General features: G+C 40.4%; 2 protein-coding genes across 2 annotated transcripts; one reads left to right on the top strand and one right to left on the bottom strand.

Annotated features, from left to right (window-relative positions):
- Positions 1 to 1,607: 1,607 nt before the first annotated feature.
- Positions 1,608 to 17,987, bottom strand: duox (dual oxidase). The gene is made up of 34 exons (XM_059335937.1): positions 17,934 to 17,987; positions 17,545 to 17,665; positions 17,379 to 17,462; positions 17,123 to 17,287; positions 16,170 to 16,357; positions 15,809 to 16,010; positions 14,176 to 14,342; positions 13,754 to 13,817; positions 13,294 to 13,390; positions 12,123 to 12,213; positions 11,534 to 11,636; positions 11,153 to 11,325; positions 10,888 to 11,063; positions 10,615 to 10,733; positions 10,371 to 10,508; positions 10,143 to 10,256; positions 9,309 to 9,511; positions 8,821 to 9,006; positions 8,354 to 8,579; positions 7,675 to 7,768; positions 7,417 to 7,592; positions 7,249 to 7,318; positions 7,019 to 7,057; positions 6,517 to 6,695; positions 6,188 to 6,418; positions 5,999 to 6,098; positions 5,868 to 5,917; positions 5,647 to 5,774; positions 5,224 to 5,377; positions 4,838 to 5,070; positions 4,601 to 4,759; positions 4,350 to 4,505; positions 2,186 to 2,314; positions 1,608 to 2,094 (listed from the first exon to the last, which is right to left on the bottom strand). The coding sequence occupies exons 2-34, from the start codon at positions 17,609 to 17,611 to the stop codon at positions 1,972 to 1,974; spliced, it is 4,584 nt and encodes a 1,527-aa protein (XP_059191920.1). The 5' UTR covers positions 17,612 to 17,665; positions 17,934 to 17,987; the 3' UTR covers positions 1,608 to 1,971.
- duox2 (dual oxidase 2) lies at positions 17,362 to 22,308 on the top strand. Its single transcript, XM_059335939.1, has 9 exons — positions 17,362 to 17,689; positions 18,100 to 18,223; positions 18,611 to 18,776; positions 18,904 to 18,961; positions 19,054 to 19,188; positions 20,264 to 20,471; positions 20,580 to 20,794; positions 20,898 to 21,088; positions 21,637 to 22,308. The coding sequence occupies exons 3-9, from the start codon at positions 18,630 to 18,632 to the stop codon at positions 21,646 to 21,648; spliced, it is 966 nt and encodes a 321-aa protein (XP_059191922.1). The 5' UTR covers positions 17,362 to 17,689; positions 18,100 to 18,223; positions 18,611 to 18,629; the 3' UTR covers positions 21,649 to 22,308.
- The last annotated feature ends 7 nt before the right edge of the window (positions 22,309 to 22,315 follow it).

Consider the following 22,315-nt stretch of genomic DNA (forward strand, 5'->3'; position numbering starts at 1 on the left):
TGGATGATTTTGCCAGATAACACACGTGAAAACGTGTCCTTAGGCCGAAGTGCCGTCTACTTCCTTGTGTTACTCAGTTGAAATTCCCACAAAATATATATAGAAAAAGGACTTCTCTGGTTGAGTAAGTTTGTTGCTTTTACCTGCTTGGAAAGTTGTACTCGGGCCACCATGAAACTGACTCAGTCCATTAAATCTCTGCAAACACTCTTTATTTTCTTATCTTGAGTTGATTTAATAAGAAAAAAAAAACGTGCAGCTGTTGCTTTAGGGCTCTGCAGTAGCAGCACTCACTGTATTGTACAAATATCAGTTTTAAAATTTAGTCTCTGCATGAATGAATTTCATGAAAATAAGAACCGAAAAAAACAGAACAAACAGAGAAGAGGAGAGGGTGTTTTCATTTTTAAATGGGCTACATTTTACTATATTTTGGTGGAGACTTTGGTTCTAACTAAAATTAGGATACATAAAGAAGGTCACTAGTTTTAACTGTCACAATACCTTCTGTTGGGGAAAATGAAATGGCAGTAGTGCTTGTCCCTTCTTCCTTACAACTGCAGAGGAGCTCTTGATCCAGCATCATAACCTCCTGTGCAGCTGCTCAGTGGTCACCACATCACTGTGGCTCAACTGGTCAACTGCCAGGTGTCAATGGAGCAGGGCGTTCCTGCAAAAGCACCCAGTGAAACTGCCCTGGGTAAATAATGGTCAAGAAAAATCTTCCAGCTTGCAGGCTGAGGCACTTAATTGGAGCATGATTGTCATTGCAGTCGTATCATTTTGTGTATTTTATTTTTTGCAAAACAGGCCCAGATGCACCCGGGCCACTTGTGTTTTAATGTCCCGGACATTTCATCAATACAGTGGGTGTAATTGCAAAGTACAATACAAGTCCTTAGGCTGAGATGCAGTCTTGTTCCTTTATGCCTACCTTCCTGATGAAATTCAAGCAAAATACATAAATACAAAAAGTACTTCTGTGGTCTTGTTTTAATCCTGCCTTGGTTTTACTAGGCCGCGACTCAGTCTATTAAATCTCTGCATACACCCTCCACCTTTTATCTTGAGTGTATTTGAGAAGCAAAGAAACTTGTGCAGCCGGTTGCTTTTGGACTTTGCAGCACGCACTGTATTGTACAAATATCAAATACATATATGGGGAAAATGCAGTTTGTGAGAGAATAATTGCCAAAAGCTTTAACTGATAAATAATATTTATTCATGTGGCACCAAGAAAAAACTTCTCCCCCTGTGGAAAACCAACATTTTTACTTTTTCCCTCCTTCTTCTGGGTGGAGGAGCTGTCTGGCTCATCACTCAACCAACAAATCAAATTTAGGAGTTTGTGTTAATTCAAGTGTAATTTTAGTCCAAAAGCTAGAAGCAGCAGAAGGAGCCAACAGCAGAATTTAGAGAACTTCTGCTGCACGAAACCCCACAGGTCCTTACATAATCTAATGTCCCACAACAAAGACATTTAAACATTTAAAGCTACGGTTGTATCTGTCATAGCTGAGTGGCACTCAAAATGTTTCTGGCCCCTTGTGAAATGACAGGACAGTGTTTCAAATCTATTGTAAAATGTTACTTTATTTTTTCCAGATATTTCAAACAAAGCACAAGAATTCAAATTACATAAATATGATTTCAAAAACATGACATGACAGCTAACTCCAGTTGCATCTCTGACTCAAACAGCAAATACAAAAAAATCACATAATTCATAATTTTATTATATTTTATTAAACAAAATTTCTTATCCTTGATTGATTGAAATAACTACAACAATAATGTTAAAAAGTAAAGAATAAAGCTGTTAAGAAGAAGGCACATGTAATCAGCAACAAATATTAAATCAAAACTTCCTACACTGGTTCTGTGATTGTGTGATTCTTTCATAAACTTCTGCAGCAACTCGTATTCTCCAACATAAAGTGGCTCATCTTTCCTTCTGTAGACCAGGACAGGTCAGAAGTTCTCATAGTGATGTATAAAATGGGCCTGGTCCCTCTTGTTCATCTGCTGGCAAGCTTTCTCCACATTTTTGGTCATTCCAGGTGGTCCACAGCTGAATACACCGAATTTACCCACCTACAGAAATTAATACAAGTTGATAAGTGGGTTAGTGTATGGGTACAATGTTCCAGACAAACAGTAGGTAGATGATGGATGAAGGACTGACCTCGGGGTGAACTTCCTGCAGGGAACTTAAAAAGGACACCAGGGGCGGCCGGCCGAAGTGGGTGACGGACCGCAGGCCGGTGAAGAGACTGCGGCCCCACACCTTCTGAAAGTGGCGCTCACACACATACTGTCCACACATTACAAACACCAGGGTGAGGGATCATTAGTGGGCTTCATTGTTATTTAAAAAAGTTGTTTACTGCTATATAAGTGTTCAAAGTCCTTATTTAGAAGCTTTAATTTTAAACAAACAGTTTGGGAAATTTGCTTTCTTCTTAAGAGTTTAATGAAGATTGATGACACTCTGTATGCTAAATATGGAGCTACAGCCAGAGGCTGGTTAGGTTAGCTTAGCATAAAGATGAAGACTAGATAAGTGGAAATAGCTAGCCTGGTTCTGTCTTACAACGGTTCATATGATATTTTACAATAACGTATGCACAACAGTTTGTATTATATATTACGAAATATGACTGTTCTACTTTGAGAAATGGTAACACAGTCACTGTGTTAAACACATGATTGTTTGTTGTGTTAAACACAAAGTTAACATTGTGAAACTGAACTACTGCTATGTGACATAGTTTCATACGGAGGGTGAGGTCATTGCTGACCCGATTATTGAGCTGCAGGATTCATTTTAAAGTCAAACCGAAATTCAGTTTTGTCAAATTTCCGTGCAGTGTACAGGGGAGCAACGACCGATTATGCCCCGTTCAACTGCCCCCTGACCCTGTCAGACATTTGGATGAATTTCTGACATGACAGATATTTATGTTGGCCATCGTCAGGCTCTCACACAGCTGATGTAGAGCCACAAGGCGATTCTTCAAGCTCATTGGCTTTTTTTTTTTGCCACTGCGCCTCACTGCAAAGTGGAGAACAGAGTGCCTGAAAGTGCCATGGTGACACAATGCCTCATTAGGACGGAAAATGTGGAGCCAACTAACTTGTTAGTTTGTTGTTGCTGCTAACTCATTTGTGTTTGAGAGAGGGAATCAAAATTGACAGAGAGAGAAAAATATGAGCCATGCCAATGAGACAATAGAATAGATAGATAAAGGACCCAACAATTAGTCGTGTGCTATATCGTATCGTTCACAATTATACCGGTATATTTTTTTATGAGTAAAAAGAAATGCATATAATGATATTGGTAACATTCCTACTTCTTGACATATTGGCGCAAGGGTTTCACATTGATTACCTAGACCGTGGCGGCCCACCAGAGTCTCATGTGCTGCGCTAACGTCACATTTCAAGCTACTGAAAGTATATTTACACTATTCATAATATAAAGTTATTTTGCGTTGTGTTGCTGTTGCTCAGCAGTGTCTGTCACCCGTCAGTCAGTCAAAACCCGACCCACCTCTCGTCCTCCTCCATAACATGCATGCGCATTCACACACTTACACACACACTGAATGTACCGAGCTGCCACTGCGCTTCAAAAAAATTCAAGCATGGCAGAAAAATGTGCCAACCCTTCTGTATCAGTCCCACCACACATGATCTCTATGTGTGTGTCTGTGTGTTTGCGCAAGCCGAACTAAATACTATCAACCTGTCCAGACCGTCAGAGGTCCAAACAACCTGTTGCATTATGCCGTTTGTTAGCCGCGAGCTAACATTAGCTAACAAGGGGGGGCCTAAATGGTTATTTTTATTTATTTCTAATACTCAAGAGTCAAGAGTAGATTTTTTGTATTTTGCAACTGTTGAGATTTGCAATTTACACTACATTTTAGATTTATGATTGATTTTTATTTTGTTGTAAGTTTTTTAATTATTTACACAGACTAAAAAAATAATTTTCTATATATTTTTCAGTATTTTGTAATATCGTCAAGAATATCGTTATCGCAAAAATACCCTGAAATATCATGATATTATTTTAGGGCCTTATCGCCCAACCCTACCAGCAGTACAAAGACCTTGGCAGGTACACAACCTTCTACTTTCCGTAGCTTCATAGTCATTATATGAGAGTGGTATCAGCCTTCTTATCTAAGTCTGACCAAGAAAGAGAAGGTGCACATTTCCCAAAATGTTGAGCCACTCCTCTATTACACAAGGCACTTAGATAGATATTAGTTAGAAGTCAACATTAAAATGAATGTTTGCGAAATATTTAGCAGCATTCAGTCGACTGCAGATCTCACCAGCATGGTGGTGCGGAGGTCAAACTTTTCAGCCACCTGAGTGATGTAAGTGTGGACTGAGACCAGCTCCTGGGTGTCCATCTCCTCCACCTCCCTGATGATGTCTGACACCCACTCAAACTGACGCTGTGTTCGTGTCACCCAGATGAAGTACACCTTTAAAGAAACCACTGTAGAGAGTGAGCTTCTTGTATGAATAAATAATGCTTCAGGGAGACAAAATGTATAGTAGGTTAGATTTGAAGCATCACCTTTTTACACTGAATCTTGGACTTGATGGAGGATTTGAACACCAGGTCTTTTAGGATGGATGTGAATGGGGTGACTCCAATTCCTCCTCCCACCAGAACAGACACTTCAAAGTCAATCCACTCCTGATGGCCCTCACCAAACGGGCCATCCAAGTACAGCTTAGGATGAAATAAAACATGAATATCCGTGTCTGAAAAAGACAGCTGAAGTTATTTATACACACAAATGAAACCTGCCTTTGGGTAGGCTCCGAGCTCCAGCAGGCATTCTTCAGTGTAGAGGTCTCTGAGCTGGCTGGTCCATGGCCCCACAGCTCGGATGTGCAAGCTCAGCGTCTCTTCGTGTGGAGCTGACGTGAGTGTGAATGGGTGGTACTCATCTGTGCCCAACATTAGGCATGCAATACGAACCCACTGGCCTGAACGATACACGAAGCCCTGTGGTCGCTTGAACTCCAGATGTGTCACACCTGCAGGTAGGACAACCGAGGGGAGTGTGAACTCGAATGCACCGTGCACACAAACATGACGTGATATCAGTGAAGACGATGGAAAAAGTGCAATTTAGTTAGTGAAGACTAAAATCAAGGAGAGACAGAGAAAAGATTTTAGACAAGCGTCACCTGAGGGCAGCAGCTCAGCTCTGACCACCGGGATCTCCACCTTCTTCCTGCTCAAGCTGATCAGTTTATCCAGCAGGAAGAGCAGTGCAGGGGGAATTAGGTAGATGTAGAAACGAGGCTCTTGGAGCAGGGCAAAACTGCCATGAACAACTGTCTGTTGACAAAGCCAGAATCATACAATTCGTAAAACTGCATCACATCATAAAAGCCACCTGACTGCAGATCGCGTTCGGGGTATTTTAAAGAGATAGATTGGATTTATTGAATTTTTAGGCGGCTAAAATATGTTTTAGTGCTGCCCCCGTCCTCAGCAGTAAATTGCTTCACTCTTGTGTTCGATCTCATGCATACTTCAACAAGTTGGGGGTGTGCCGACCCCGCAAAAAATCCAAACTATACCTTTAAAAACCTAAAAGTACTTACTAGAATGTACACAATAACGTAGAGGTAATGTGTGATCCAAAATCCTTGAAAACTGATGCGACGGAAGTAGTGTGAGGCAAAAACATACATGAATGCAAAAGTAAAAAGAAGCAAGACACCAGTCATTCCTAGGGAAAGGACAAAGAAGAGCAAAAAACTGAATTATAGCATGATTTAACAAGTAGTCCATGTAAAAATCTAAAATATGTTTCCTTTGGTACCTGGAACGGTTTGAAAAAACCACCAATACCACTTCAGAGGAAGTTCAGACCTAAAATGAAAACATTGTAAATCAGCGAACATAACTCTCTACAACATAATAAAAATCATGCAGATATATGTTAAACTTTACCCGTTGTTGCTAAAGACTTTGGGGAACAGACAAGATAAGATGCTGAGGTCACTGATGGAGAAGATGTAGATGTTGACCACATGGCCCAAAGTATGAACGACTACAGAACAGAAATGGGAGTGAGCTCAAACAAATAAGATAATATCAGAACAGAAAATCAGAACTTTCCATCACGACTCTTCTACCAACTTGAAAGGAGGATTGCAGTCATGGCCATGAACCGGTGGAAGTCAATGGCGGCGTCGAAGGGGATGTATCGGTTGAGGAATGTCTCTCTGCACAGCGTGATGAGGTTGCGACACACAGTGAGCAGCATGTAGGGAAACAGCAAGGAGATGGCGGCGGCCGAGCCACGGGAGACAACGATGCCCACCACCGAAGTCTCGGGGATACCTGTGGCTTCGGACTGCAGAGCGTAGTCTGAAAATGATGTTTTAAATCAGTCCAGACAAGGCTGAAGGTAAAGAAAGAATAACAGAGTGAGGAAGGTGAAAAGTAAAACAATGATTCCTACTCACAGTAACATCTTTCAAGTGCCACGCCAGCTGCGATGCCGTACACGACGAGGAAGCAGACGATATGACGCCGATAATTCTCAATGAAACGTTTGAACTGCTGGATCTTCTGCTGGATCGGGTTCCTTATGTACTGCTCACGTTTGGCCTTCACATAGACATTTGGGTTGTTGACACTTAACCTGAAAAGCATTCAAATCCATTAAATTTTTATTTCATGGATACTTTTGTTCTTTTTTTTATCATTTCATTGTGGAGTTTTTTTAAAATCATATTCAGGCCACCCAAACTACAGTGGAAATAAAGAAAGCTGCAGGAGGAGGTTTGTACTAACACATTCTGGCTCAGTAAATACTGTAAGGCAGATAACATCTCCGATAACTAATGTGTATTACTTCTCTGTGGTAAGTTTTGTTCATTGTCAGACATCCTATCTTTATTGATATCTCTTACCTTCCTTCAGAAAGTAATTTACAGGAAAAGAAAGATCAAACAAGGTACAAACTTTTTCCGTCTGCGTATCTCCGGTCCATCTGTCTTGATGCTGATGCAAAACAAAGAATGGTGCAATTGTAAGCAGGGACACAATGCTCACTTGGGATATACATTATAAATGAAATGAGTAAGTGACAAAGCTGCAGTGGATCATTGCTTTTATCCATAGTGAAAAAAGCAACAGTTGTTACATTTGTGATCTGGATGAGTGATTACAGCCCGTGTGTCCTGTTCTCTGACCTGTTTCCTGGACAGATGAAGGACACTCTCTGGTCGCGACTCAGCCGCTTCTTCCCCTGTTTCTCCATCCCTGCACACACGGCAGCACCCATTCATCAGACAAGGTCAGAGAGAGGAGGATTGAAGAAAAAAAAAAAAAAGATATTCTTGGACAAAACTTTCTCCAACCTTTGACATTGAGTTGGGCGAACTGCAGCTCCTTCTCGTGGTCCCGCAGGAGGAAGTGGAAGTCCTCCCATGTGATTTCCTCCTTGTCATCAAAGCCTGCAGCCTGCATCATGGCCTTGATGCCGTCCTCTGCCTGGCTCTTTGACAGAGCGCCATTGGAGATTTCAATCAAAGACCTGCAGTACATGAAAAGAGTGAAGATGAACCATGCACAAAAAAAAGGCTTAGTGCAGTCATGACAAAAAAAGTCGATCAAACCTGAGCATCCTGGCAAATTCTTCTTTTGATAAGAAACCAGTTCTACCAATGTCGTTCATGGAGAACATCAGTTTGGATTTTTCCTCAGGAGACCCTGATAAAATATACAAACATCATCAGTGACTAAATGTAGGACTAAACAAATACTGTTTACCAATTTACTTGTTTGTTTTTTATCAAGAAATATTAGACATGCTCACTCCTAGTCTATAAAGCCTTGAGATATTGGCTTAACTTTACTTAATTTATTTTTTGATTCACTTAACTGATTTAAATATGTGTGTAACTTTATTTTTATTTGCTTGACAGTCACAGTAGATCATCCCTATTAATAGTTTCAGTAGAAAGTAAATTGTTTGAGTGTAAGGAGAATACTTGACCTTATAAGCCATTGTATAGAGCTTTAATGAGTTATGATTATCATTATAAAGTATTTATGTGCCTATAATTATAATTATAATTATATGGTACTACAAGCAGATTATAGCAGATTATAAGTATGTTTATAATGCATTATGAACATGGACGTCATTGCAAATATATGAGCATTGGTTGAACCAGAAAAAAACAACTACAAAATGATTCTAATATTTTACATTAACATGTTACACAGTGTTTACATGACTGCACATCTGGATACACAAAACAGCTGCAGCCTTTTCAAGTCACACATTTTTACCTTTCATAAAGATAACCATGACATCAAGAAACTCCTGGAAGGAGAGGTAACCGTTTCCATCTTTATCTGCGAGTGTGAACATGGAGTCCACGAATAAGGAGTCGGACTTGAGGCCCAGTGCATCTGCAAACTCAGACGCTGCCAGCTCGCACTGCAGAACCTCTCTGGCTTTTTTGTGGGAAATGCCACTCATGTCCCCGGCATCACACTTCTCTATTTCCAAGACCTGTGCACGGGAGGGACGGATCATTACAAGTCACCCTCGTCTCATTATAGTAATATCACCGACGTAAACTGAGGTTACTGTTTGTCCATCACGGATGATGTCACCATCAAGACCAACAATTAGTTCTTTTTGCTGGAGGTCAGAACTAATTTGACCTCAAACAAGCGTTGACGACATTCTGCGGCCAAGCTTACAGCTGGTGCCGCTGTGGATGAGGTAAACATGCAGAGGCTGACTGTACCTTAGAGAAAGCGTGGCGAATGAAAGTTTCCACAATCTGAGCCCTCTGCTCTTTGGTTAAAGCCTCCTTCAGCAGTTTCCTCTCCGTCATCTCCTTCACTCTAATCTCCTGCCCGATGTCTGTCACCCCTGCGCGCAGATGCTTGACAAACGCTGCACGTTTGCTCTCGTCATCAAAAAACAGCACCTGGATGTGCAGGCAGAAGAAAAACAGGATTGGGGTGAGATAAAAGTGAGTGAGATCGGGTACATCTGCAGAATCATGCTTACATTGACAATTGGAAGAGGTGAGAAATGCAGAAAAGAGAGAACAAGAATCCTAAATGTGAACATAGATTTCTGTTTCTTGTTTGTGCTCACACAAGATGCAGCAGCTGCAACATTTTTGAAACCACTTTATTTTCCTACAACTTGAATCAGACTGCAGCAGCTTTTCAGCTTAAGAACCAGAAGGTGCAAATCTCCACACTGTCATTTCTAGCAGCTCACCAAGTCGTACTCTTTCGATACTTTGAGCAGAAGAGCTTTATGCTGCCGGTCGCTGGAGAGGAGGACGTCGAGGTAATCCTGGTTGCCCAGATTGAGGCTGCGGTGAATGGACCCAGATCTGTCAAAGACCTGCAGCCTCCTCTTCTCATCGACCTCCACGCTGACAGGATGCAGAGGTTTTTTACGGCCCTGCCACTCGTAGGCTGGGGAGCAGAAGCAGAATTAGAAGAAGTGTAAGAGGATTCTGGATGATGATGAGGACTGGTGCAAAATAATGAAATCTACCACCTGTTAATAACTGATCATCATCTAGATTCAGTTTGAGTCATTAACACTTAAATCGATATAATCAGCTAAGTTTTACCATTACTTATTATTATAGATGCTGCAGGCCAGTGCAGCAGTAAATCATAGCTGCTGATTAGAGATGCAACTAATAGTTATTTTCATAATCGATTAATCTGCTAATTATTTTCTGGATTCATTGATTTGTCCGTATAATGTCAGAAAATAGTGAAAAATGTGCATCCCAGTTTCTCAGTCCAAGTTGATGTCTTTAAATGTCTTATTTTGTCGGGCTAAAACCCAAAGATATTCAATTTATTATGATGTGTTCATGTTTTTGCAGCTGAAAACAGCATTTTCAGCAGTTTTTGCATGAAAAACGACTAAATGATTAGGCAACTAATCAATGCAGCTCTGAATCTGATGTTTATTTATAAGTGACCTTGAGTCAACTGTACAGTCTGACTCATAGATATTCTGTTATTACTAACATCGCACACAATTAAAAGAATTAGAGATTTTTTTTTTCTAATTCCACGGATTTCATACCAGTAATTCCCACAGCTGGCTCCTCTGTCCTGTCACCAGCTTTCCTTCTTCTCTGGAACTTCCTGTACCTGCACTTGCGGAGATAAGCCACTACACAGGCCACCAGAAAACTAACTGTGAAAGTAAAACAGTCAAAACTGATTATCAGCCTCACAACAAAACTGCTGATGAGTGAAATCAGTATTATTGCTGTGTAGAAAGAGATGGATTTGTGAGTGTGATACTGACCAACTGGAAAGAGGAACAGAACAATGATAAATATCCCAAAGCCAGCTTTACTCCCATCAAAGTAATTAAGTTTGGTCGCATTAGTGCAGGGATGGAGCAGTGATGCATTCAGCTGTGTGGGCTGAGGACAAGGGTCACCTAAGGCGACGGAGAGAATGTTTTTTTTAATCCATGCTTTGAATATTACATGATTCGAATGCAATCCTTGTTTGTTTAAGAGTCAAATATGAGGCACATGTTTTACCATCCCTCCAGAAGAACACATTATTTTGTATATCAGTGGTTTCTGCACTTGTGACTGCAATAATGACGTCTTGAAAGGTCACATTGCGAATCACCCGGATCTCCTCATCCGTGAACAAACTGGAAAACACCCCAAAGAACACAATTGTAGTGAGATTATTCAACTATGACAATCACAGATTAATAGATCAATCACACAATACTGTTGGAACACTATGACTTTACATACTACTATATACTATTTCTATTTTAAGTCAAACAGAGAGGACTTTACCCATTCTGTTTGTTCTCAAACCAGAAGCGGTCTCCGTTTCTAATCCGTTCAAACTGGTCCAACATTATGGCAGAGAAAACTGGACCGGGACCATCGAGAGACTCTAGCAGTCCTCCGGGGAAGAGCTCCAGTTTTGAGATGTCTCTGTTGTACAGTTCTGCAATATCGTGGAGCAACTGTTGGACACAAGAACACACTTTAATTCACATGATCACTGTTAAACTTTATTATTCATTTTAATCACTCTTTGTTTAAAGACTTTGACCTGTGGGTTGGTGCTGTTGAGCTCAAGGTTTATGTCTTCAAATGTCTTGACAGGAGGCAGATCCAGAGCTTTCCTGATCTCTGCATAACTGCGGAGGCCGAAGTCTCGTCCTCTTTGGACCGTCATGGCCACCAGGTCTGTCCGGGTGAACCTCAGGGGTCCGTACATGAAGTCTGTCAGGGTGTGAATCACATCAGAGCTGTAGGTATCAAATTATAACTGGAAAAAATGTAAATATTGATATGCATTTTATGATTTAATTGTAAATATATATTTTTTTAATCCTTTATTGCTTGACTTTTGTGCCTTGCATGTCAAAAAGTGTCTCCAATTTCTGATTCTGAATTCTGATACATGCAGTGAATAAGAACGATTAAACACCTCTCAGGTCCTCCACAACAATATTGTCTTCTCTCTCAGCAATCTGGGAAGCCATGCCCATGACGAGGTTATCTACATCCTGGCTCGTCTTCATATTGACACTCTGGAAAAAAAATGACAAAAACATTAAGTGTCACTTAATGCACAATATATATCCTCTCTCTAACAAGTGGCAATAATCCTATTTTAGTATTATTTGTACCAATACCCCTTTTATTAATTAGGTAAGATGTAACTATAAAATGAAACCCTGCAAAGACAAACATATTCAGTTTAAGGCTGATAGACTGTGCGCCACGAAAATGATGTCCACCACAGAAATACACGGAAAGTGAGTGCAATTAAAACACTGGCAACCCAACATGTCTACAAACTGCCCTTTTTGTTCTCAGAGTCACACATAATTTCAAATGCCGAATATTTTGTTGAAGAATGAGCTGCAGAAAAAGCTGTAATTGACAATGACATATTTCAGCACTGCAATTTCATTTTTTGCTGTCTTGTAAACTCACGAGGGTTGTGCACATAAATTTTCTGTAAAACTCTTTCTCACACTGTTGAAAAATGCAACAGTGTGATCATGTTATACCTGCCGTTTCCAAAAGCTATTGCAAAGACGCATTGCTGGTGACAAGCTGCCGTCTATGTTGATAATCTTCTGAAAATGGCAGGTTCTGTTTCTGTGGGGAAAGAAAGAACTAGTTCAGAGGGTTTAATTGTTAATAATTGGTACAGTGTTTTGAGGTGGTCATAGACTTCAGGAGGCATAAAACTGACACGGCTCCTCTCTTCATCAATGGAGATTGCGTGGAGAGGGTCCCCACCTTCAAATTCCTGGGGACTCACATCTCAGAGGACCTAACCTGGTCAAACAACACATCAGCAGTGGCGAAGAAGGCCCTGCAGTGACTCCACTTCTTGAGGATACTAAAAAGGAACCAACTGGAGGAGAAGCTGCTGGTAACCTCCTACTGCTCCACCATCGAGAGTGTGTTAATGTTCTCCATCTCTGTGTGGTTTGCAGGCTGCTCAGCAGCTGATAAAAAGGAGCTGCAGAGGGTGATAAGGTCTGCCGAAAAAACAATCGGTTGCCCCTTGCCCTCCCTGGATGACATTGCCAGCTCCTGATGTCTTTTCAGAGCGAGGAAGATCGCCCGTGACCACCTCCACCCAGGTCACCACCTGCTCAGCCTGCTGCCCTCTGGGAGGAGGTACAGAAGCCTAAAATGCAGAACTAGCAGGAAAAAACAGCTTCTTTCCCTGGGCTGTCAGAACTCTCAACACTCAGAACTCTCAACATCAACACAGGATAAATTAATTAAGAAGTGCAATAAAACGGACATGTGCAATACAATTGATATGTGCAAAACATACAATCTTTATAAATTATAGCATTTTCAGTAGCCAGTTATTTATTTTTATATTTATTTATTACATTACATGTCCTTGTTCTTGTTCTTGTTTTTGTCCTTGTTTAGCTTGGTATTTTAAAATGTTTTTACTCATGTTGTTTTGTGTTATGATTGTCTTACTATGCACCTTATGCAGTGGCACTTTCAATTTCTTTGTATAGTTGCCTATATAATGACAATAAAGGCTATTTGATTTGATTTGATTTGATTTGATTTGATTTAATTTGATTTGGTATGGTGGCGTACACTGTTCACGGCAGCACATTGACAATATTACACTCCACTTAAGCCCTTTAAACATAGTAAACCTTGATTTTTCACAATGTCCCAGAAGAAGAAGAATAATACCTCATGTAAACACCAGGTGGGGCCATAGTGATGGCAAATCTCATGGCAGCAGCTTGAAACTCAGGAGAGATCCCCGGGTCAACAAACTTCTGGTAACCTACATAAACATTAAACAGAACATCATACAAAAGAAAGAAGAAGAACTTAAAAGCTGCATTAGAATAAATCATTATGCATGTAAACATTTTACCATCTGTCCAACATGAGGCAACAAAAGCTGCATAAATATGAAAATGAGGAGCGATTGAGGTGATGGGCTCATCTGACCATCGTTAACTTTCTTCAGCTGCGGGTGCTTATTCAGCAGGAGAAGAAGGAGACTCAGGCTGATGCTTCGCTGACGGAGCACATATTTTGTCAAACACCACCAACGATAGCTCACCTCACCACGGCTTGTGGTCACCAGTGCATTACCTGTTCCCCTCCACTTGTACGTACACGCACTCTGGCTGAGACTCACCTGGGTAAGGAGGAAGCTTTTTGTCTCCAAGATATGCAGGCAGCCATTCATACAGAGCAATATTCTGTGTGGAAAAACACAAGCAGCTTCTTTGAATCCACATAAAAACTCTGCATCATATGTCTTGTATGGTTTCTCAATGTGTAAACATTTTTCATATAATTGTAGCTTACTATTTTGGATTTGATTGGACTAAATATATAGTTTTATTGTAGTTTTTAAGTACTGTTTTCTACAGAAAAAGTTATCAAAATGAGTGGGGACATGTGAGAGATGATGCATTCACCCTTAAACTAAAACCATCAATTTCATCCATAATATCACGACCACCTGGTGTTGATGCAACCTCCCTCGCTCTCCAGGGTGCAAATTAAATCAGCACCTGAGCAGCGAGAGGATTACGCAAAGACTTTTCCTCCTACCTGGAATGTGGCCACAACGGTCTTCCTGGCGTTTTGAAACAGCTTTTCGTCTGACCACGCTGGGTGTTCCTCATGCAGTTTGGAGGCGACATAATTGTGGTAGCGAAACCAGATAATCCCCTCTGCTGCCGTGAACATGTTCTCATTGGCCCAGGCATTTCCCAACTCTGGACACAGAAGATGGCACAAATTATAGTGAATTCAGCTCTTCCATCATGTCACTTAACATCACAAAATAAACAGAGGCTGCACATATGTGTGTTTTTTATACAGAATGCAATAGAAAAAGTTTCCCACTCCCATTGCATTGATTGATGGGGATTCCTGACCACTAATGGAAAGATAATTTGGCTGTTTGTTTTGAAGGACTGGGCAACAGAGCAGTGACAACAGGAGAAGATCCACCGCCTCCGCCCCAGATAATAACTACACACCTTTAACAACACAAGCAACAAAACACTGGTTTCGTGACACCTGCACAGCATCCTCTATGCTATAGAGAGAGGGATTTACTGCGGTGAGTGTGACAAGCCATTTACACAATAATTAAGGAGTCATAACACACGTCAGGCTGCAAGGCCTCTTCTGACTAAGCCTCCCAGGCTGCAACCCTGATCAAAGCAGACGGGGCTGAAATAATATTTGTAAGAAATTCTTGCTGCTTGTTTTCAGTATCGATTGGGTGGGTATTACCACATAGAGTGTAAAAAACAGTCCAATTTAAAGATAAAGTTGAGCCAAACACCTATTAAAACATCTCATCTTTGTGAAATCTTTGCATCCAGCTAGTTTTCGAGTGATATCCTAAGATTTGGAGATATGCTTTGTGTAGTTTCAACTAATTAATAAGTGTAAAAAATTGTGGTGGAAATTACATATTTCCTTCCAGGAAAGTGAAGAATTTAATCAAGTCAAATCTATTTCAGGTAAAAGGGCAGAGCTCATACACTGGAATATATTCGGTAAGTCTGATAAAGAAGTTCAGATACAGTCTCATATTTGTAGTTACAACATCAAAGATAAAAGAGGAAAAAGGGAGGTTGGCATTTCGCAAAACCACCTGCTTTGAGCTGATAAAATAAAGGAGTTTGGATAAATTGAATTAGAGCAGATAGTTTCTCATACAAACCTATCAAAGACACTCATTTACTTCAGGTCAGATAAAAACTTTATGAAAATTATTAATGAAGATGGTAGAATACTATTTCAATAACAGGAAAATGCATGACTATTTATAATATATCTGTGTTTGGTGTGGTTATGATCAATTTTACTCTTACAAAAAATTACATTTTTACATTGGACATGACTAGAAATGTTAGACAGGACTGGTGTTAAGTTTTGGGGTGTTTAAAGCCATAAATTAAATGTTGCTGAGCTCAACTGTTTTGGATTAAGCTCCAGCCAACATTTCCTCAATAAATCACACGTAACTATATGATTGGATGTATTGCACACCAGGTACGGTGGAAATGATGCATGCTTTTTAAACATGCAGTCAGTTTAGTGCACTTTTCTGCAACTAAAAGCTCCCCTTGCGTCTTATAAATGCTCCTGATGATCTAAACTTCACTGTCTGGCAATTATTTTCAAACAGTGTTTCAGGTCAGATCTGAAGTATAAAATGTCTCACCATAAAGGCCACTGGGACCGTGATCTCCTGTAGAGGGGTCAGCGGCACTCCACATGAGAGTGCGTCCTGCTGCCTGATTCGGCATGTTCCACTCAGAGCCTGAAGTCAAGAGCCCTCTAGAGAAGCTTCTGAGGGAGTCGGACCAGGACGTGGACGGGCCGTAGATGGAGCTGCCATCTATCCATGCTGTCACCAAGTTGACCTGCATGTGTTTCATTTGATTTTCTATAATTATTGCACTTGAGGAGAAGGGAGACTTTAGGGTAACAATGTAAAGTGCCTTAAGTTATTGTTCACATTTACTGACTGTCTCTGGAGACTTTATTTTAATATTACCATGCACGTTATTTTATATCGCTACCTGTGTGCGAGGGTTACTGGGACTCTGGCCGGACTCTTTGTCCCACGGTCCTCTCTGGAAGGGCAGCAGGACTTCTCCGGTGGCCGTGGGGTCAAAGAAAGGGTCGCCCTTTGGGACTCGGATGTTCATGAACTCAGGGGGACACCCAGGATTTCTTGAGTCGAAAATTTCAAAGGAAACATGATAACCTAAGAAGTAAAGTTTAAGTAAGTTTAGTCTCAAGCAAGATCTGCATTAAAGGGACAGTTCACCTTAAAATCAAAGACATATACTTATCTGTCGTGCAATATATCAGTCTAGATGCACACTGGTGCCACCTGCCACCATTGGGAATTCATTCACACACCAATGAATGCAGCATCAGGAGCATTTTGCGGTTCAGTATCTCCTCAAGGATACTTCAACATGTAGGCTGCCACAGTCAGGGATCGATCCACCAACATTCCGATCAGTGTGTGGCCACGCTACCAACTCAGCCACAGCCGCCCCAACTTATTATGATTATCTTATTGAGTAATGTAGTTGTGATTTCCGGAAGGAGACATTGGTGCTGAGTTTTCAAGTGCAATGTTTTAGTGCTTTGAGCAACTCAAGCAACTTAATACAAAACAATCTACTGATCAAAACTGATCAAACTGATTATTGGTAACAGTTTATAAAATAGGAAATTATTTGTTTTTGGAGTGAACTATCCCTTTCATTTTTAATATGAAGTTGGTCACTTAATTCATCTTTTAAATAAGCATCAGTGCAAGTATTACCTTAAAATCTTACACCCGTGTTGCACCTATACATTAGGCTACGGTAGTATATGGGTGGGAAATACCAGTGCGCCATACTGGTGCATCGCATCCTCAGAGTTGGGGACGTTTGTATGTCACTTTTTCCCGCTGATTCAATTATTTTTGATAGTACACTTTAATGCAATACAATACAATGCTGGATATATTTACCAAAGAACAGAGAGAGCACGGTCTGGTTGCGCGTTGAGGGCAGACCGGAGGGCCCAGCGGCCAGCAGCCTGCTCAGTCTGCGGGGGTTTGGCAGCAGCGGCTCCTGGATCGGTTGGTAGACTCCGTCCCAGTAATGCGCGGGCACGAGGCGAACGAGGTGAGAACCTGCGCGAGCACAGTGAAACGGGCAGGTGTGTTGGCAGGCTGTGAGCTAACTACTGCTGCTGTTTCTCACTTTGGCAACTATGTAACTCACCGACAGCTCCGCGTCTCGGATATCCCAAACTGTTGTACCAGCCGTCAAAGCGAGGAACCTCCCAGGTTATTTCACAGCGTGAATCTATTTAAAACATGTCGAGTTAAAACAGACATTTTCTACGTTAACTGACCTGAATGTAAAGTAGAATTGTTGCTCTACTTACGTTCACTGTGTATGAGCAACAAGCCAACCGCTGCGCACATACTCCAAACCCATTTACGCAAATCCATTGATGCGAGAGATGCTCCTCAACTCAGTCTGCAGCCAAGAGCAGTGAAGGACTCCTGAAGAGTGAAGCCAAGGTGAAGGTAACTCACGTTTACTCTCATATTTCTACTTCTATATTTCCTTGTAATACAATTTGTTATTTTAGCATAGATTAGAAAGACAAGCAAGGAAGTCTAAAGTCTAAAGCTTACACCCTTACACTGCTTAAATGAACATAAACCTTGACTAAACTTTTCTGCTTTTTATGTCTAATGGCAGACATCCAAAAAAATGTCCTGTATCACTTTGTGTTTGATGCTAGGAGATGAAATAGTTGAGTCTTACCCACTGCAGTGGCTGAAATGTAATGCAGAAGTAGTGCAGGAGCACAGGTGCAGGTGAGGGATGGTGCAATACTAAAGCCAACATGCAGCTTATCACAAACTCCATGTGACCCGTGTTGCCCAAATGGGAATGGTCATTACCTTTGATCACACCTCTTTTGCCACAGCATTCCAGTCAATGCATCCTCCTCCTCTGTGACACAAAGGAGACCGGGGCTATAAAAGAAGTGTATGTTCCCTCAACATTCACACTTCACTCTTCCACTTCTTCTCCGATCCTCGTCTTTGTGGGTAAGAAAGATCTTTTGGATTTTGTCTGTTTCAGTGATGGGTTTTAGTTAAATCTTTTCTCATCATTTATCTTCAGATGAATGCATTTAAATCAAGAACTCCCCTGTGCATTAAACCAACTTAAGTGGTCACGTGGATTTATAGAATTGCATGCTTTTGTGCTTTATTCTAATGCATCAGTTTCTTTGCAGTTAAGATACACATTTCCTGGGAATGCAAGATGATGTTACATGAGTCAGACAGTTGGGCTTAATGTTGTGCCATGTTACACAGCAGTAATAATGTCCCATCTTGTATCTTCTGTGAGGAACAAGAGCTGCTATCTCTGCATCTGGAGGAAACTGAGAACCCTGCCACTAACACTGTCTTCTCTGTTGAACTGTCTAGTCTCGGCTAAGCAGCTAAGATGACTTTCTACGATGACATTTACCCATTCTACCGTCTACAAAGGACCTCCTTCATCTTCAGTGGCCGCTTGCTCACCATTATTCTGGTCTTCCTTGTGCTCGCAGTCAGTCTTCTCCTCATTCTGCCAGGGATACGAGGGAAGTCGGTGAGTGCAAGGATCAGATAAACTATTACTCACTGCAAAAACCTCAGATTTATTCTCTCCTTCTGTTACCTTTTTCTTGTCAATGCACCGAAAATAATTAATTTTCTCCTCCTTCCCTTCCTACCAGAGGCTGTTCTGGATGTTTAGAATAATTATCAGCTTGTTCATAGGCGTGGTGATAGTGGGTGAGTTTCATATTCTGATCATTGCCGTTTAATAAATCAAAGATTTTTCATTTCCTGCCAACATCGCTCACCTTTGTGTGCTTTTTCTGCAGCGCTCAACTTTACCAGCGACTGGGCTGAGGCCAGAATGACCACTAATGCCACGTACAAGTCTTTCAGCAACGCAGTAGTTAACGCTGACATCGGCTTGCATGTTGGACTGTACGGCATCAATGTGACACTGAAGGGTGAGTCACTGCTGATGCTGTTTATAAAACACATACATACTGGCAGACTTAAACAACTTCTATTTATTTGCACAATAGCCTGATCAAATGTTTCTGCAAGTTCTAACACTTTATATTAAGTTACACATATTCACACTAATAAGTTGCTTATAAGCATGCATATTAGTGGCATATTATCTCTTTATTACTTATTCTAAGCACTTATTATTGCCTTATTTAGCATGACCATATTCTACAACTACTAGGCCATTAACTAAGAGTTTTCCTTCAATGGACTTCTAATTACTGCTTATTGATAGTAGGTAAGAAACTTGTCATACGTGTATTACAAATTAATATGCTTTACTCAGTATGGGCCTTACAGGTAAAGTAATTCCTGTGCATCTTAAATGATCTCAAGATGTAGCCCATCACTTAAGAATAGGCTATGTAATTTGTAGCAGTTGTGTGCTAAAGTGTGAAGAGGAGGTAGAATAGGGAACCTGTATGGGTTAATAAGTGTCCATTCAGTTTCATTCTATTCCAACTTTAGCAAGACACAACTCATGGAGGTCCATAACATAAAACAGTACAAATACAAGGAAGTGTATATATAATATAATATATATAAAGAAGTGAAATATAAACAAAATAAATTAAAACTACCAGCCAACTCGATTTGGAAACGACCTCTCCAGAATGGTGTAAAAAAAGACTTAATTTAGAGTTATTTGGATGTTATTTAAACTTGTAGTTCTGCGAATTCTTACATAAAAGACCATAGTAAGTGTTACAAAGATAGAATGACTATTGGTATCAGGCCAATACTGAGGAAAGAATATTAAAATCAAAGGGTTAATGTACAACAACTTCTTCATTTAATATCAGTTACCAGTGAGAGAAATTGCCTACTTAATGGTTTACAATAATAGTTATAGAATATAGTCATGCAGAAAAAGGTATTAACAAGCTTTCTTATGACTAATAAAGAGCCAATATTACTAATATGCATAAGCATCGATTTATTTCTTAATGTAGTGTAACCAACGTATTTTAGGTGGATCTGTCATAAACGTTTCCCTGTTTTCTGTCTCAGGGAACCCTGTTGTTCAGTTTAATGAGACCATTGACTACAATGAGATGTTCAGCTGGCATGACACCATGGACGAAGAGTATGAGGAAGCTCTGGAGAAAGGTCTGCCCAACCCGATCCTGTACATCGCTGAGAAATTCACCCTGAGCAGCCCATGTGGACTCATCTTTCAGTACAGATACTCTGGACGATACGCCTCTGCAACCCTCTGGTAACAAGACATAACTGCGCACAGATTGTAGTTGCATTAATATACTGTCAGTTTCAGCAGATGGTTGTTAGGAGGAGCAGAAATTAAAACAGCTGTACGCTTTAACAGGACAGCATTTTGCTGCTGGATGCTCGCCAATATCCTCTTCTCCATGCCGGTTGTTCTGTACGCCGGGTACATGATGCTGGCCACCGCTGCCTTCATCTTCTTCTCCATGGCGTCTTTCTCCACCATCATGAATGTGCCACAGTGTGTTTTCTCCATCGGGACCGACTCCTTTGAAACTGAGTACAGCCATTCATTCTGGCTGGCTCTGGCTACAGGTAATGACAAGAAGCTGCATGTTTGTTTTATATGTTTTTGTGCTGTTAACTTGTATACAGAGCCTGCCGAAGAATGATTTTAACAAACTGAAATGATTTGCAGGTGTGCTGTGCATCGTCATCGGGACTCTGGTGGTGATGTTGAACTTTTTGATACCAGAGAAGATGAGAGAGGCTTTCAGTTCTGGTGTGGACAGCTATGAAGACGAGGATGTTTCTTATGGGCAGGGCTACCTGAACTCAGTTTTTCTTGATGGAGTGACAATTTCACCACTGACACCAAAAGTCACAGCGGTAAGTTAGAGGGTAATACTTCATTTTTGCGCATCTATGAATGGATTAGTCATGTATTTATAAGCTGCAACAGTGCATTATTCATTGGTCTTTTATGAATTTGTTGGAGAACCTGACTTTGATGTACATTTATTGTGCAAAATACATATTCAGTTCTGTGGCCAATGCAGTATAAATAATGTATGCAAATAAATCACTGCTACAGTTGCGTCAAAGCCACTACAGCATATACGTCCTGAATTCTGAGTGCTGCACTTTTATGTCTATATAATATTTAAAGGTCCAATATTTTTAAATAGTTAGATTTCCATTGCTCCGTTGCTGTGTCTCAATTGACGTACTTCTGGTAGAAAATGCCTACTGTCATTTCTATGGATGTATTATAAGAAGCTGACCCATAGATGGCGCCTTAGTGCATGAAAACATGTTCTAGTAGAAACCCAAAGTACAACTATGAATCTGAAAATGTGCATAATATGTTGTCTTCAAGGAAGTAATTTCCACCTTTGCTGCTCACTGATTGAAATGATTTTGTTTCTGTGTTTTAGGAACGAATATGAAGCTGTCCTGGTTTCCCTCGGGGAGCCTTTCCAGCCAAATACTTGAAGATATTTTTTCTGAATGTGTTACAGATCGACTGTCTACTTTCACACCTGTTTTAATTATCCATGCGAGCCTGTTAAGTGTTATAAACTGTAAATAGTTGTATTTGTAAAGTTCACTGTCATGTTCCAGTAGTTGTAAGTACAATATAAAAATTTGTATGGGATCCATACACTGTGTATATATACTGACTAATAAGGATTGTAGGTTTGTTTTTATTCAACCCATTATTGTTGTTAGAAACACAAATTAATTAGTTTGTTGGATATTGAGTATTACGGAAACTTAATGCATTGACTTGTGAAAATATTTTCCCTGCTTTTCAGAATTAATGAGTTGATTATCTCATGTTTTTTTTCATAAAAAAACATATGCTCTTGTTTTTCTTAATTAATGAGATAATCAACTTATGAATTCAGAAAAACTCAGATAATTATCTCATCAATAATTTTTTTTTCTTCTCTCAAGTGTATACATGACACTTTTCGTAGATTACTGTTTGACTGCCTCTTCGGGATTTCTTGTGACACATGGTGCATATTTCCCGAGCAATGTCATTGATTGAGGTGTCCTTCTTTTGAAGCTTCTGAGATTGAAATAAATGTGAAAACATGAGAGGAAGAA

The sequence above is a fragment of the Centropristis striata genome, chromosome 6, assembly GCF_030273125.1.
Source record: "Centropristis striata isolate RG_2023a ecotype Rhode Island chromosome 6, C.striata_1.0, whole genome shotgun sequence".
Lineage (NCBI taxonomy): Eukaryota > Metazoa > Chordata > Actinopteri > Perciformes > Serranidae > Centropristis > Centropristis striata.